The sequence below is a fragment of the Anabrus simplex genome, chromosome 5, assembly GCF_040414725.1.
Source record: "Anabrus simplex isolate iqAnaSimp1 chromosome 5, ASM4041472v1, whole genome shotgun sequence".
NCBI lineage: Eukaryota > Metazoa > Arthropoda > Insecta > Orthoptera > Tettigoniidae > Anabrus > Anabrus simplex.
In genome coordinates, this window is record NC_090269.1 from 101,303,951 (window position 1) to 101,321,460 (window position 17,510).

General features: G+C 40.8%; 1 protein-coding gene across 1 annotated transcript in view; it reads left to right on the forward strand.

Moving 5' to 3' along the window:
• Positions 1–637: 637 nt before the first annotated feature.
• The window catches only part of LOC136874378 (leucine-rich repeat-containing protein 15), a 56,253-nt gene continuing 39,380 nt past the window's right edge, over positions 638–17,510 (forward strand). The window contains exons 1-2 of the mRNA XM_067148013.2: positions 638–744; positions 3,197–3,671. Coding sequence (XP_067004114.2) covers positions 3,283–3,671 — 389 coding nt within the window. The 5' untranslated portion in view covers positions 638–744; positions 3,197–3,282. The remainder of the gene's footprint in view (positions 745–3,196; positions 3,672–17,510) is intronic.

Genomic DNA, 17,510 nt, shown 5'->3' on the forward strand with positions numbered 1-17,510 from the left:
CCACACTATACAATAAAAAACTAACTCACTAGCGCATAACTATCAGATCCCAATATCAAGCCAACAAGCACCTCATTGCGAACACATTGCCAACATTTACGACAGCAAAACCATACAAATAAAACTGGAAATGCGGCAAATTGCGGTATACAGCTTCCTCTCAATGGGTAGTAGGCCAGCGCTCCAGCGGCATTACGGTGAAACTTTCCAATTACAGCTTTATGCTGGGCTTCACAAGCGATTGTCAAGGCCGGTATAAGGAGCGCAGCGAGGGATCCAGTCTGCCGTGTGTAGTCCATATTTAATTCATCTGGTGGTCGCTAGAGTGGCACGCATGCAGCGTTCCTGTGAGAATTTTGGGAATACAGCGCTGCCTACAGGCTGCCACATAATTGAGTATACTGCACACATGCCTGTTATAATGCGATTCAGCGAAAATCGTAGCACTAAAATCGTCTTGATAGCACTGCGGGATTGCGTATATTCTTTGGTCTTGCTGTGTGAAGCACAGGCAGACAATTAGACAATTCGTTAGCTATCATTCGCGGCCAGCGATAACATGATTACTTGGCTGACGTCAGGAGTCGCTTTTCAGGAAATGACGAACCGTACCGTACTTCCGAGAGTTGGGTGGTGCTTCAAGTACTTACTAGTGTGTGTTTGTGTGTGTACAGTGTCAGTCAATTCGAGTGCAGAGGTTAGGAGTGAAGAAGGAAATATGTGCCAAGCGAGATGTTGAATACTGTAAGTAGTTTAGACACAATTCTAATTATTTAGTCGTTTCATTTCAGCTGTCTTATCTAAGTGCGTTTAGTCATACTCGTGGTGATTGTTTTAAGAGGAAGTACAACTAGGCAAACATCAGAGGGAAAAAATGGAAGAGGGCCGAAAGTTCGAAAAATGAAGGTATCAGCCAAAGGAAGACAAGATCCACGAAGGACTTGAAAATGAAAGACTCCCTAGGCCTCCATATGTAATACCGTTGGGGTCGAAAAAGAACCAGAATTGACCAAGGATGGTGGGATAGGATAGGATAGGATAGGATAGGATAGGATAGGATAGGATAGGATAGGATAGGATAGGATAGATAAAAGTGAAGAGCCTGACACAAGTAACTGGAAGCAATCCAGGACTCAGCTAAGGGCCGCTTGGTTTTTCTACCGCCCCCACCCACACGGTGATTAGTCATAATGTACAGTAAGGCTAGTAATAAAGTTACTCATTTTACACCCCACTATCTACTTTGACTATTTTCGGAGACGCCGAGTTGCCAAAGATATTGTTTTACAATGAAATGAAATGGCGTATGGCTTTTAGTGTTAAACTGTAGAAGTATTGCAAAGAAAGGAATAAAATTAAGTAACGTAATAGATATACGCTGACTGAGCAAATCTCATGGGATAGCGGAGCACTGATGCGCAGGTGTGTTGTCTGCGCACCACACGCCCCCTGTGCCAGCGGCAGTTGTATAGGAAACCTTGTGAGCAGTGGCTGTGCATGTGACAGGTGTAACATGGAACGTCGTCGTGAGCTGACACCGTTCGAACGGGGTGTGGTGGTCGGTGCCCAACGGATGGGAAGTGCGATTTCGGAAGTGGTGCGGGAATTCGGCTTCACACGGTCAACCGTGTCCAGGGTGTATCGTGAGTGGTTGAATGCGGGTGTCACCGTCCACAACAGACGAACGACCGGCCGTCCAGCCACCCTCGATGACCGTGACCAGCGACATCTGAGACGGATTGTCAATAGTGACAGACGAGTAACCGTGCAACAAATCACGGCTCAATTCAACACAGGCCGTGCTAGACACGTCTCCCAGTGGACAATCCGTAGGAACATGGGTTCTATGGGGTACGGGAACCGGCGCCGCACATAGGTGCCACTGTTAACCCAACGTCATCGGGCACAACGACGCGCATTTGTCGCCAGTCACCAGGGATTGACACTGGAACAATGGCGTAATGTGATATGGTCGGACGAATCACGATTTCAACTGCACCATGCCGATGGGAGGCACCGTGTATGGCGCAGACCACATGAAGCGATGGATCCCGCCTGCCTCCAAGGTGTAGTCGAGGGTGCTGGTGTCTGTTATGGTCTGGGGTGCATTTTCCTGGTATGGAATGGGCCCCCTAGTTGTTCTGGAAGAGACTTTGAATGGTACACGGTATGTTGAGCTGCTCGGAGACCATCTCCACCCATTTTTGGCCTTCCAGCGCCCAGACGGTTCTGCGGTGTTTCAAGATGATAACGCGCCGCCACATCGCTCCCACGTCGCCCGGGAATGGTTCCAGGAACATGCAGCGGAGGTCCAACGACTGCCATGGCCACCCAGGAGCCCCGATATGAACCCTATCGAGCATATCTGGGATGTCCTGGAACGCAGGCTCCGTGCCATGGATCCTGCACCCACGAACAGACCAGCATTGGCGGCCGCTCTGCAAACGATTTGGTGTAAGCTGCGTCCAGAGGACTACCAGGGACTTGTCGACTCACTTCCACGGCGTCTCACTGCAGTTCGCAGGGCCAGCGGAGGCTCCACACGCTATTAGATGACTATCCCATGATATTTGCTAAGTCTGTGTATATTAGATTTGAGGGGCCTAGAGGCTGTTCAGTTTGTTATACTTCCCCTTAAAACAATAATCTCCATCATCACTGGATTCGATCTACCTTTTCTGAACTGTATTTCCTAGTTCTCTCTGTCGGGCTGAGTGGCTCAGACGGTGGAGCGTTGATTTTCTGAGCCTAAGTTAACGGGTTCGACCCTGGCTCAGCCCAGTTGTGATCCAAGCTCACGACAACAGATGAACCGGTATGTAAAAGAATCACTGTAAAACAATGTCAGGCTCCATGGCTAAATAGTTAGCGTGCTGGCCTTTGGTTCAAGGGGCCCCGGGTTCGATTCCCGGCCGGGTCGGGGATGTCCGGTTAATTTCTCCGGCTCGGGGGCTGGGTGTTTGTGTTCGTCTTAAATGTGTAAGTTCATTTCATCAAGTCAATTCATAATTAATAAGAAACATACACAATTGTAGCTGGCTAAATGATCGATCGGTCCGACAGCCAACTTTCATTTTTAAAAGCCCTTCGATGTGTTAGTGCGACGTTAAACAAGTAACAAAAAATGAGTTTATTTTTGTTTTTCAGGCGAATGAATTTTGGTAATATTTTTTTTGTTTTTATTTGTTTCTTTCAGGAGACGACAGATGGCAGACATACTTCGCGCTGAGGCAGTCAGGCATTCACGTGGAATCATCTCCATAGTTTCAAGAATTGTGAAATATGGGGAATGTATTATTATCTGCTGCATACTTACTCATTATCTTATCCTGTGTTAGGGTTAGCTGTAAGGAAGGCGTGGATTGTGAAAATGTTCTCAACATGCAACCTGAAGACTTAGTTGAAACGCGAGTTAAGGGAAATAAAACTGACGAGGGCCTAACTTTAGAGCTGACAGGATATAGCGGGATATACGTGAGGTCTGTTAGGTTTATATTCTACACAACACTTATAAGTACATACAAGAACTTATCTTACATTTGCCTCCACATTCAGGCATCAGAAATTAGAATGCTGTTGAACGAAACGCTCCAAACATCAATAAGTTTGGGGACAAACAGAAATGTGCCAATAGGAGTGTTCTTGTTAAATACGACGTGCTATTACGGAGGGTAAGTAACATACTTACTGTATATTTAAATGCATGAAGAATGCCATTTTTCATACAGTTTTAATTAACTGTTCTTTATGAGGTCCTCACACTTTTCTTCCGCTCTACAGCTGAATATTTTCATTTATCTGTTTTTCCTTGCTATGTCTTTGTGGACCGAGTTGTGCTGTTGTTATTGTTGCTGTTGTTTCATGTTCGAGATTGGGACGTCCTTGTCTCGCGTTATGTGTTTGTTAGGCACCATTCCGGCATTAGCCAAGAGTTGGAAACTACGGAAAAGCCACTTCTAATATTGCCGAGTTTAATAGCTGGGTATGCGGTCAGATGTTCACTATAGTTATCTCCCGAACCGGCAAGTAAACTGTATTTCAGATGGGTCCCGGGTCGAAAGTGGAGCAGTACTGGTTGGGTACGATACACATAATATATTGTGTGTACTGCAATCTATATCAGGGCCTCTCAGGGTGCATGCGCCTGGTGCATGCACTGTGCACTGTGCAAAAGACGACTTCGCTTGGCTGCCCAAAGTGGAGACCCCCACTCCTCGATTTGGAGAAATAGCGCTGTCTCTCTCTTTCCCCAAGCCTGTCTCGCTCGCTACCCCTGTCTCCGTCTTCCTCAGTTGCTCTGTAGCGCTCCAAATTCGAGCCGAGTTGAGCCGAGCTTAGCCGAGTAGCCCAGAGACGAAGCGTTGGTCCGAGCCGAGCCGAGTGGAACCGATGCACAGTGCACGGAGTTCTTTCGCCTCGATTTGCACGCGTGAGATTTTGGGCGTTTGAGAGGCCCTGATCTACATTATACCAGGCGGTCCGCCAGCGTCGCACTTTCTACTTCTAAGAGTCCCGCATTTACTAATGATGAATGGGATGCCTAATAACTGATTTTCAAGGGGTATTACTGCCTAAAGGTTATTTACGACAGAATATGAAGAGTTAACAACCGGACGGCCGCTCGCTGCATGTTCCTCAGCACTACCCGTCAAATGCGCCTCCTTGCGTTAGTAAGCTTCGTTTTTGAACCCGCAGTAGTAAACTAGTATTTGGTACAGTAGCACTACGATGGCTGGTGTGGCAACGACGAATACACAGATATAATTTTAATACGTGGAGAATCTGGTCAGCCGAAGCTCACAATAGACATGCGCAGGAGTTTCCGAATAGCCACATGCCTTCTAAACACGTTTTTCGGCGAACAAAGTTGCAGTCAAGATCTTATGAATCGTTCAAGGCACAAACCACATACGAGCAACTTTTTTGGTAGAGTGGAATGTCTGTACGTGTATAAATTAATGAGTTATTAAACTTTATTTTCTGCATCTTTGGCGTGTTTACAAGTGCAGAAATAATTCAGCGTACATCTTCGCATCTGTGCGAGAATTCTGTGATACTTCGCTGTAAAAATCGTAACCAAATATTCCCTCCATGTGAACTATGCCATAGTTCAGCGGCATGTGTTCACTAGCTGCACACTAGTAGTGTCATTACTTCACAGATCGCTTCTCCCCTCCCAATGAGGCTGCCGATCTTGTCCGTTACTCGCTTCTTCGGGCTGCGGTGCCACATGTTCTTTGTTACCATTCAAGTCATAACTTCTTAATTCTTTACCGCTAAACGCATCGAGATACAGGACAAACTAATAAGAGTTTTTTTCTGATTCCTATGTGTTCGTACACTCCATCCCCTTGCGTTTCCAGCTATTAACCTTTTGCATAACTGATTTCTGGTGATATTGTAAAGTAACGGTGCAAGCTACAAACCTGAAACTTGCGACATTGTGATTCTCTCCCGAAGATCTATTACTCGTGTTAATTTGGTGCATGAGTTACCTTCCATCCTGTATACTGATACGTTTCATAGCTCGTCATGATGATCTCTGTGAAACACCGGTTTATCGTCCAAGTTATCGTAGGGATTTTGTAGGCGTACGCTCTAATTTGTCTGCGATTTCGTTTACTTTCTCCTCATTAAGCAAACATTTTCTTACCTTTCACTTCCTTATAAGTAAAGGACCCGTTCCTCACAATTTGTTTACGAGTTTCCACACAGTATAATCTCTAACATTGGATGGTTACAATGAAATTGCATCTGTAACTCCTGCAGAGACAATCCGCTACCTCGGAGTAAACCATCACAATGCTACCATATTTGATGCTAAATTAACGATGGAGAAACTTAAGAGTAAACTAGATGCATTAGCATCAACTCCACTATTGCAACCACACCAGAAATTTAATGTGCTATCAACCTACATATGCCCATCTTTGATCTACAAATTCCACACTACACCTTTACATCGTATACCTGCGAGTTTCCTAATTGATACTGACAAACTTATCAAAAGCACTTTGAAAGAAATTCTTCAACTTCCAATAGATACACCAGACAGCATGTTATACTCCGACAAAAGGTATAAAGGACTCGGTCTTTTCAAGTGTGGTTGGGAGGCTTATCTACAGCACATAAATGCATGCCAAGTTCTCCATCGATCCAACAATATACACATCAATCATACCAGAGGCCTCCATACAGAAACAAAGAAGTGCTTCGAAAAACTTGGGCTACTCCTGAATGCTGAACGCGAATCAGTCGAAGTCTCGCTCCTGCGACAACAATTCCGTGAGAAAGAATTCGGTGCCTGGTGTGTCTTACCACAAAAAGGTAAGAGTGTTATACTGTATAAAGAATACACTCCAGCCAATCAGTGGGTAAGAAAGCCCGAAGGTTTAACCATCAGCGACTGGAGAAATACCATAAAACTGACAGCAAATGTAGTTCCAGTTCGTGCATTACCTGGCAGGTCCCAAGACAATAACCACTGTCGGCGTTGCCACAGTGAGACTGAAACACTTGGTCACGTCTTGGGTTCCTGACCATTTAGGGACGCCCTGCGGAATTCACGACATCATCGAATAAGATCTATGATTGCTGAAGCCCTGAGAGAAAAGCACTATACAGTCTACGAGGAGGTACATGGATTGTCTCAGACAGGGTCAAACCGGCGGATTGACATGATAGCTATATTACATAAAATCAGCTTCATGGTCCGTATCGCACTTCAATAGATTCACAATGAAGTATTTATTTATTTTCCACCTAGTCGATACAATGATTGCCTAAGGCAATTTTTATTGGTCAAAAGTGGTACATGTTTCGTATATTATCAACATCTTCAGCCACATAACACAGTTTAGATGAAAAATATAAAATTGACAAAGTAATGCTTTAGAGGAAGTGTCCTTGAAATTAACATAAGATTGACAATCTTATGTTATCTTATCTTATGTTAATTTCAAGGACACTTCCTCTAAAGCATTACTTTGTCAATTTTATATTTTTCATCTAAACTGTGTTATGTGGCTGAAGATGTTGATAATATACGAAACATGTACCACTTTTGACCAATAAAAATTGCCTTAGGCAATCATTGTATCGACTAGGTGGAAAATAAATAAATACTTCATTGTGAATGATAGCTATATCACCGGGCTCAAGTAAAGGGTTCATAATAAACCCCACAATTAGAACCGAAGCATCATCCACTCAACCAGGGCCGGAACTTGGAGATTTTTCAGGGGGGCAAAGATCAGTTTGCCGCCCCCATCCCCCAATTCACCTCCCTCCCTCTCCCCCTACCACTAAAATATAATACCTCCGTAAGCTATTTTTTTAGATGCGGCAGTTGAAATTACACAAGCCAAGAATAACGACCGAGAGGATCCGTCGTGGTGACCACACGACACCTCGTAATCTGCAGGCATTCGGGCTGAGCAGCGGTCGCTTGGTAGGCCAAGGCCCTTCAAGGGCTGTAGTGCCACGGGGTTTGGTTTGGTTTTAGTTGAAATTACACATCATATGTATATTATTAAGAAGTTTTATTTATGAAAAACACTTGTTTTAATACACCTATACATGACTAATACAAATAATTTGTTTGTAGTGTAACTTAATTGTAACTATGCAAAAATTTGTTGCGTATTGTACCTCAAAATTGAATTCTTCGAGCCTTCTTAGCTTCAAATGTACTGATTATATCGTCAAAGTTGATAAGGGGTGCTCGTTTCTGTTCAATTGATATTATACTTAGATTAGAGAGTCTCTCCTGTCCCATTGTACGTCTCATGTAGTTTTTGATGATTTTGAATTTGCTAAAACTTCGTTCTCCAGATGTCACTGTAACTGTCAACGTGAGAAACATTCTCAGTGCAGTAGTAATGTTAGGGTAGCCTTCATCTAGTTTATTTTTGTAAATAAGATGCGGCTTCCTTTACATTTTCGTCAACTGATAAAGCCTGGTGCTTGAAACTTTCTATTTCAAATTTAAATTCTTCAATGTTGAGATCAGCAGTGTAGATATTTGTCAATTATTCTGCTTCCATTTTTAAATCCTTTGTTTGCATTTCTTTAATTCGAACTCCATTCAAAAATCCAAACTTGCTGTTTATGATGTCCAAAGCCTTCAACCTATTACTGTGTTCCTTAATCATCTGGTCAATAACCTCTAACATAGCTACTTGGTACACATTCTCAGTACTTGTCGGAGCTTCATCGCTACACAGCTCATCAGACATTTTTCTTTTTTTCTTTGTCTTTTTTCTGAGAACTTAGATGGTAGATCACTCATGCTTGCTAAGAATTTACCCTCAGTAATGGCCTCAGATGGAGCAAACTCTCTACAAGACTTCAAGAGTGTTGAAAGTCCTTGAAGGTTCCGGGCAGCCAAATCTACTGTAACATATTTTCTTTGCAAAAACTCATTGACATGATCGATCTTTTTGAACAAAGCGTGCCAAAAACATGTGAACACTATGAATTCAAGTTTCCCAATATTTTTCAAAAGGGATCTGGCCTCACTCTTAGTTTGAGGTGTTGAGAGATCATGGTTTTTAAGATCCTCTCGAGTCTGCACAACTTTACCGCAACGTTTATACACAGCTTCGACCGCATCTAATCTTGCAGACCATCTTGCATTACTTACAGGTTTCAATGTCAGTGGCACATATTTTCGGAGAACTTCCCAGCGTGAAGTTGAAACCGCAAAGAAAGAATGCGTACTGTTCAAAGTTCCGAAAAAATTCTGAGCCTCTATAGTAGCACTGGCCGCGTTAGCACCAACTAAATTGAGGGAGTGAGCAGCGCATGGGACGAACTATGCTAGATCGTTCTCCTGAAGTAGTTTGGACTGAACTCTTTTATACTTCCCGGCCATATTTGCCCCATTGTCGTAGGATTGGCCTCTACAGTCCATCTTTGTCTTTGTCTAATTTGTCTACTTTTTTAGAATTTCTTGGCTGAGACCTTCACCTGATTTGTCACTAACTGGGAAAAAATCAATAAAACTTTCTTCTACCTCCGATGTATTTGTTTTGACGTAACGAACTACAGTACTTGAGTCATTTGCTCACTGTGGCTGATATCCGAAGTGCAGTCAAATATGAAGGAATAATATTCCGCATCCAAAATGTCTTGTATTATCTTCTGCCTTATGTTATTAGCAATAATTTCAAGGAACTCATCTTATACTTTATGTGAGAAATACGAGATTTGCCCTTTCTTATGCCGCTCAATATGTTGTAGAAGAGAGACATCGTAATGCGATATAAGTTGTACTGTGTTGAAGAACTTTCCTTTGGATGGGTCGCTGAAATCACAGTCTTCTTTAGTTCCTCGGAATGAACTCCCTTCCTTTGCTAGGAATAGAATAGCATCGACAATGCAGCGCAATACCGCCTTCCAGTGAGACTCTTCTTGATGGATCTGGTTTTGGAGTTCTGCATCAATACCTCCATTTCCTAAACAAGATTCTAAAGCTTTCCACGAACAAAAGCAAAGTTTGTGGTTGGATGAATTTTCATGTTCAGGCAATTTTTCACTGAGTTTTCTCCAATTAGTAAGTCCTTTTTCTTTAGCTAAGGAAGGCACTTGATGCGATGCTAAGTGTGAAAACAGCCTGCACGGAACACAATATAGAGCTTTCTTACTTTCACCATATCCTAACCATGATCTCTTTACTTTTTCTCAATTTTTGAGAACTTTATAAAACCAATCTTTGGTTAAGTTACGTCCTTCTCTGCTGCTATTAATTAAATTTGGCTCAATCATATTTTCAAAGGTCATTTTTGTTATGTAACACCTTCCAGAATCTGAAAAACTCTGTGGCCATAAACGAGGATCTCTAAAATCAAAGGAAAACTTTGACGTTTCTTGAAGACCAGTTGTAGGGTCTGGACGAGATAATAATTCATCTTCATTCGCTTCACCAGTAGAACTGAGTTTCTTGCAAAGTTCGACATGTTGCGTGCCTTTCTCTCCAGCTTCAACGCCATCTAAAATATTAAAAGCCGGGATTAAAATTCAATCAGTAATATAATATATTACAAAATGAAGTATTAAAATAATGTCGTAAAATCCGATATGGCACAATTAATTCATCTCTTCCCTCATGTGCGATAATTTAATTATTGAAATAAAAATTAATATTTATTTACCTGATTTTTTCTTTTGAGCCTTCATCTTCATTAACATTAGGTTTTTAAGAAAATGCTTATAATTTTGGTGTTTTTGACAGCACATCGCTTTCTTTCTTCCTTTTTTTCTCTGGCAAGTTTTCTATACTCAGCTCCACTGAGTCGTTTTCTGCATCCATAATTTGGAAACTGATAAAAACGCAGCTTAAAGTGTACTAAACAATTCCATTTTCCAAACGCTGAGAAACGGCAGTACGAATAACTAACCAACAGTCCTAACACTAATAACTAAATATTAAATGCAATTAAATAAAACAAATGTCGGTTCGTATCAACACACGCAGACAACAGTGTACGCAGGCTGCACGTGTAGACGTCGATAACGACAACGATGACTGCAGGTGTCTGTTTAGCATGGGGAGAAAGGGGGTGAGGCAGACGAGATGCTCGCGCATCGCGTCAAGGTCAGACTGTTTTCGAGCCCGACCCCGCTGCCGAGGGCTCAGGGTACTAATTACTCATATCAGTAGTGGGCATAACAGTCTGACTCACTCCAGATCCTTGAATTACGTTAATTCTTGTGTTGTGTCTTATAATGAAGAAAATAACTTGGTATACAGTGAAATTAAACAATATTAATTGTGGTAACGTATTATTATTTTGAAAAAAAAATGTTTTTAATAAACTTTTCAAATTTTGCCGCCCGGGGCACGTGCTCCCCCTGCCCCGCCCTAGTTCCGGGAATGCACTCAACCACATGATGTACACAAGGAGAAATATGATATATATGAACCTGCAATTCCATACTATGCCGAGAAATATCATCTGGACTCCATAGATGTGTTAGGATTGATGATAGGAGCAAGAGGCACCATCACTCACACATTCCACAGCTTTTGTAAGAAATCTGATTTGCATTACCAATTCATTAAGGACATTGGGTTAGCAGCCCTGAAAGGATCGTTAACAATAGTAAAACATCATTTATACTCATAGCTATATCTTTGTCCTATGAGGAATTTCTCGTGGATTTCATAACTATTGACTGATACAATTTGTTATTATTTAGGCTTTACTGTAGTATACCTATTTATAGACACATTTACCGGGCGAGTTGGCCGTGCGCGTAGAGGCGCGCGGCTGTGAGCTTGCATCCGGGAGATAGTAGGTTCGAATCCCACTATCGGCAGCCCTGAAGATGGTTTTCCGTGGTTTCCCATTTTCACACCAGGCAAATGCTGGGGCTGTACCTTAATTAAGGCCACGGCCGCTTCCTTCCAAATCCTAGGCCTTTCCTATCCCATCGTCGCCATAAGACCTATCTGTGTCGGTGCGACTTAAAGCCCCTAGCAAAAAAAAAATTAAAAAAAATAGACACATTTTAAACGGCCCTTGCAATTACTAATCAAAAATTTTATGTAAGCTTTGTCTTTTTGGCAGCCTCCAAATGGGGGAAGCAGAAATAAATGCATTTTTTTGTGTGTATGCGGAGCAAGTACACCTGGAAATTTGTGTTATAAATCGTCTAACGACTTCTCTGCAAGACTCTTGCGTATCGTACATAAATAATAGACCCCACAATTAGAACCGAAGCATCATCCACTCAACCACATGATGTACACAAGGAGAAACGAGAGATCGACACTTGTTCAACGTTCTAAGCACGGAGCACAACTGAGAAAGCGAGGGAACACAACTGAGAAAGCGAGGGAATTGGCGTGCTTGTTGCTATGTCGCGGAGAGGAGAGTGATGAGTCAACGACAGGCAAGCAGGCCCCGTGCGCCCGCCGGCCGACCGATTAGAGAAACTCACTGTCTTAGTCACATCAGAAAAAGAAAACAAAGGTCTACAAACAATATTTAAAATTTAATTTCATATGATAATATCCGTATAGAGTTTTTTCGTTATTCTAACGGTTTGCCAGATAATTACCGTTTTAAGCGTCAAAAGAGCATTTCGAGCATACGACCAGAATGGCTCACACGTTGAGCGTGGTACAGATGGGTGGATTAGGCTGGTTATCCTTATTGGTATCCCTTACTGGTGCAATTTTAACAATTTCGCTCTGTGAGAGAAATTTACTTAAGGCGGGAGACAGTGAAGAAAAATGTGTAGCAAACCAAAGAAACTGCACGCCAGGGACCCTTTGAAGAGAATACACTACTTAATCTGTTAAAAGTATTGTACAGGTAATGTTCCCTCGCTACGGGATTTGACATGCTTATGCTGATGTAGAGGCTGAGGAGGGGGATAAACTGTGACCTAAATGTTAATCATATATAAGTTATTAGTAGAATTTTCACTATTGCTAACAGCAGTGTTCCAATCCGATGACTGATTCTGACTCAATGCAGGTGGATCCACTGGTACGGCTAGTTTTGCACAATGCTACAGCAACATGAACGACGTGCAAGGCAGCTTCGAAAGTAGAATAACAAGCGCTCGTACGGAGAAACTTGATTTTACGGAGAAAATTTTTCTGTGAATAGCTACCTACAAACGCTCATGTGTGTCACAATAAGTGGCAGCATTCGCTGTCTCTGCCTTGGTGACGAAATTAACCATCTGGACCATCCTCCCCACTGCCCTGACCTGGCACCCATTGACATCCATCTCTTCGGATCGTTGAAGAAGCATCTGGTTTGTAAGTGATCCAATGACGATACGGTCGTTCAGCATGCCGTCATGGCATGGCTTGAGGGACTGAACGCAAATTTCTTCCATACCGCCATCATGACATGGTGTACCGTTGGAACAAGTACTTGGACAAGAGTGATTACTGTGTTTAAACATCTCCTGACACATAAAACAAAATGCTTGAAAATAACCTAATAACCTTCAGATAGGAATGAATAAATTTTCTATGTACAAATACATACAATTGAATCATGACTTGTTAAAAGGGTTTAAGTCCAGTTTTTAACAATTTTGAGTTAAGTATCAATACAAGATCTACAGACCTCAATACAAAATGTTATGTTAAAATAACTTTAGTCCTGGAATCCTGCAGCATAATACTGAAGATGCTTTTCTGAGATTAAGTGTTAATAAGATTTAAGAAAATAACAATATCACTGGAAACCATGAAACGTTATGTCCCACATTCTAAGCTTCAAACCTGCAGAGTACATACTTTGCAGATGTGAAAGATTGTGTAGTTACTTCTCCATACATCAGCAGTCCTGTTTGTCATACTTTCAGACTTGCACAGCCAGGAGTACAGGCAAAGACTTTAGCATACCCACAGGGTAGTGTTTCGATAAACACAAAAAACTAGCTGATATTCACCAGGTGCTACCGTACATATCTTGTGGTACAGAAGAAGACACATTTTACCTGGAGATTCTGTGGTGAAACAATGAAGACAGAAGAGGTGATGTCAGTGATGAAGACTAGTGAAATAACATTGTCACTCTCATGACTTCTCAAGTAGTTAGCCTTTGATGTCTTAATACCTTGCAGATGTCAACATATTATACGAACCTAATAAGCATTTTTTTTCCATTTGTCACATGTCTGTAAAAAGTGTGTCTGCCAGTTCAGTGGTATTAATATTAAAAAACAGGGGTAATGAAACTATTTACATGTGTATGGTTTCAAACTATGTCATATACTAACAATATTCAAGAATGAATTGTTAAAAGGACTTAAGTCCATGTACTTTAAACACATTAATCTGTATGTAAAATTGCATTAAAGTTAAAGAACTTATATCCTACATGTTATACATTACAGGATGAGAACAGTGCAATTTACAAGAACAAAACTAACCGGTTGATAAATAATGTTTTATTATGTATCTTAAAACTAGGTTCAATTGTAGGGAAAATAAGCAAAATAGAACAGTGATTCGAACTGGAATCATTGGGGAATATGAATTACATTAAAACTCCCAGAAAACATGAAGGTTTGCGATTCCAATCGGAATCATTGGGCTGGAGAGGGTTAATAGTAATGCGTATCATTGCCCTCCTATTGTGTAGCCTTATATCTTTATTATTATTATTATTATTATTATTATTATTATTATTATTATTATTATTATTATTATTATTATTATTTAATATCCAAAAACAATACAGGAACCCTATTTTACCAGAGGTTTACAAAAATTTTGTTAATGAATGTGAGAAACTGCACATAACAACATTGTCTCTTGAGTACATGATACAATGGTTTAGAAAATTCCAGGTTACGACCATTCAGGTGGCACTGTAAAAGATATCTTCTCATTTCAAACACTGGTCACTCAAATATCAAATGATGCACTGTCTGAACTGTTCGACAAAAGCAAACTAGCCGTCTGTAACATTAGGTTTAAAGCGTTCTAAATAAGATTTAAATTTTCCATGACCAGTTAAAAATTGAGTTAAAACAAAGTTCGGCAATAATGATTTACACAATATTCGATTTTGTACTTTCGGAAAAAATATTTCTCACGTAACAGATCCTTTCAAACCGCACGTCCAAAAATATTCCAGTGATGTAAAATATATTGCCTGATTTGTCTTTGAACATAACACAACATAAATTAAAGTTTCTCCGTGCAAGCTCTTGTTACCTTATTAATATGGGTGTGGTTTTGGGCTGCGGATTTATCTGGAAATAGCATTATTATTTAGCGTACACAACTTTGCGTGGACAGAAAACTGAGACTGCGGTAACCAATGTTCGTCTTCTATCTATACTAAGTCTTCGTCATTTTCTTCCTCGCGTTATTACCGTGTGCCAGAATTCTGCCTTCGATATACAGTAGGTGCAAATGGCGCCGTGTTTTCAACGAGTTTCCACTGTCCTTGACTGGCGTTTCATCTAGGTGTTGCCTACGTAATATACAAGGCCTGGAAATGCAGGCCAGGTGCGCGGCGAATTTCAAAATACGCCGCTAGATGTCATCTTTATCAGCTGGCCTACACAATGCTCTTAAATGGGAAAGAACACATGCATATTGATATTCACCTGATAAACTCATACAAATGCTATAAGGCAAGGAAAAATTTACCAAAAATAAATCGGTTTAAATCACGCAATACTTATTTCGCACCTGTCGGTCTACAATATTTTGGAGGATCATTTAAATTTTCAAGTTGTTCCAGTCTCTTCATTAGTGTATCCAAGGTAAATTTTAATGTATTCCTGTGTGAGAGTTTTAAGCACCATCTTATTAAAATGTAACCATTAGGTGCTTTTCCATCCCACAAAACGTTTTTTTTTTTAAGTAGTCTCACCAAATTTGACTTTTTCTTGCCGCACAGGTCTAGCTGATCAACTTTCTCTTGTATTTTGTTGTCTTCGCCTTCTTCTCAGATTTAAATTATTTCGATTTTATCGAAGCTTATAAATGACTTTCTTATATCTATCAATTGACTTCCTCAGCAAGATAGATTTCGTTCTGCTCCTACTGTATTTAGCTCGTCGGGGTGCTTTTGGAGTTGAGGTGGATAGCAGAATTGCTACTTTTGAAGCTGCCATTGATTGAATTCTGTCTGGTTTAGATGAATCTAATCTGGGTTAGAATCACTTCTGCATTTGGCACATCTTTTTATATGAGTGGAGTAACCACTAAATATGGATTATATTTTATTTGGAGGAAGACTCTTCTTTGTGAGGCAAACACTAAAATCAGATTGAAGAAAATGCTTGCTATACAGTACACTTTCGACGGTTTTGTTGGTAACCATAAAAACCTAATTCTTTGCCTCACCTCGAAACAGCAATTTTCCACTTCTCTTGTAAGAATGGATCAGTAAGAATCAATCAATCAATCAATCAATACTGATCTGCATTTAGGGCAGTCGCCCAGGTGGCAGATTCCCTATTTGTTGTCTTCCTAGCCTTTTCCTAAATGATTTCAAAGAAATTGGAAATTTATTGAACATCTCTCTTGGTAAGTTATTCCAATCCCTAACTCCCCTTCCTATAAATGAATATTTGCCCCAGTTTGTCCTCTTGAATTCCAACTTTATCTTCATATTGTGATCTTTCCTACTTTTATAAACGCCATTCAAACTTATTCGTCTACTAATGTCATTCCACGCCATCTCTCCGCTGACAGCTCGGAACATACCACTTAGTCGAGCAGCTCTTCTTCTTTCTCTCAATTCTTCCCAACCCAAACTTTGCAACATTTTTGTAACGCTACTCTTTTGTCGGAAATCGCCCAGAACAAATCGAGCTGCTTTTCTTTGGATTTTTTCCAGTTCTTGAATCAGGTAATCCTGGTGAGGGTCCCATACACTGGAACCATACTCTAGTTGGGGTCTTACCAGAGACTTATATGCCCTCTCCTTTACATCCTTACTACAACCCCTAAACACCCTCATAACCATGTGCAGAGATCTGTACCCTTTATTAACAATCCCATTTATGTGATTACCCCAATGAAGATCTTTCCTTATATTAACACCTAGATACTTACAATGATCCCCAAAAGGAACTTTCACCGCATCAACGCAGTAATTAAAAATGAGAGGACTTTTCCTACTTGTAAAACTCACAACCTGACTTTTAACCCCGTTTATCAACATACCATTGCCTGCTGTCCATCTCACAACATTTTCGAGGTCACGTTGCAGTTGCTCACAATCTTGTAACTTATTTATCACTCTATAGAGAATAACATCATCCGCAAAAAGCCTTACCTCCGATTCCACTCCCTTACTCATATCATTTATATATATAAGAAAACATAAAGGTCCGATAATACTGCCTTGAGGAATTCCCCTCTTAATTATTACAGGGTCAGATAAAGCTTCACCTACTCTAATTTTCTGAGATCTATTTTCTAGAAATATAGCAACCCATTCAGTCACTCTTTTGTCTAGTCCAATTGCACTCATTTTTGCCAGTAGTCTCCCATGATCCACCCTATCAAATGCTTTAGACAGGTCAATCGCGATACAGTCCATTTGACCTCCTGAATCCAAGATATCTGCTATATCTTGCTGGAATCCTACAAGTTGAGCTTAAGTGGAATAACCTTTCCTAAAACCGAATTGCCTTCTATCGAACCAGTTATTAATTTCACAAACATGTCTAATATAATCAGAAAGAATGCCTTCCCAAAGCTTACATACAATGCATGTCAAACTTACTGGCCTGTAATTTTCAGCTTTATGTCTATCACCCTTTCCTTTATACACAGGGGCTACTATAGCAACTCTCCATTCTTCTGGTATAGCTCCTCCGACCAAACAATAATCAAATAAGTACTTCAGATATGGTACTATATCCCAACCCATTGTCTTTAGTATATCCCCAGAAATCTGATCAATTCCAGTCGCTTTTCTAGTTTTTAACTTTTGTATCTTATTGTAAATGTCATTGTTATCATATGTAAATTTTATTACTTCTTTGGCCTTAGTCTCCTCCTCTAT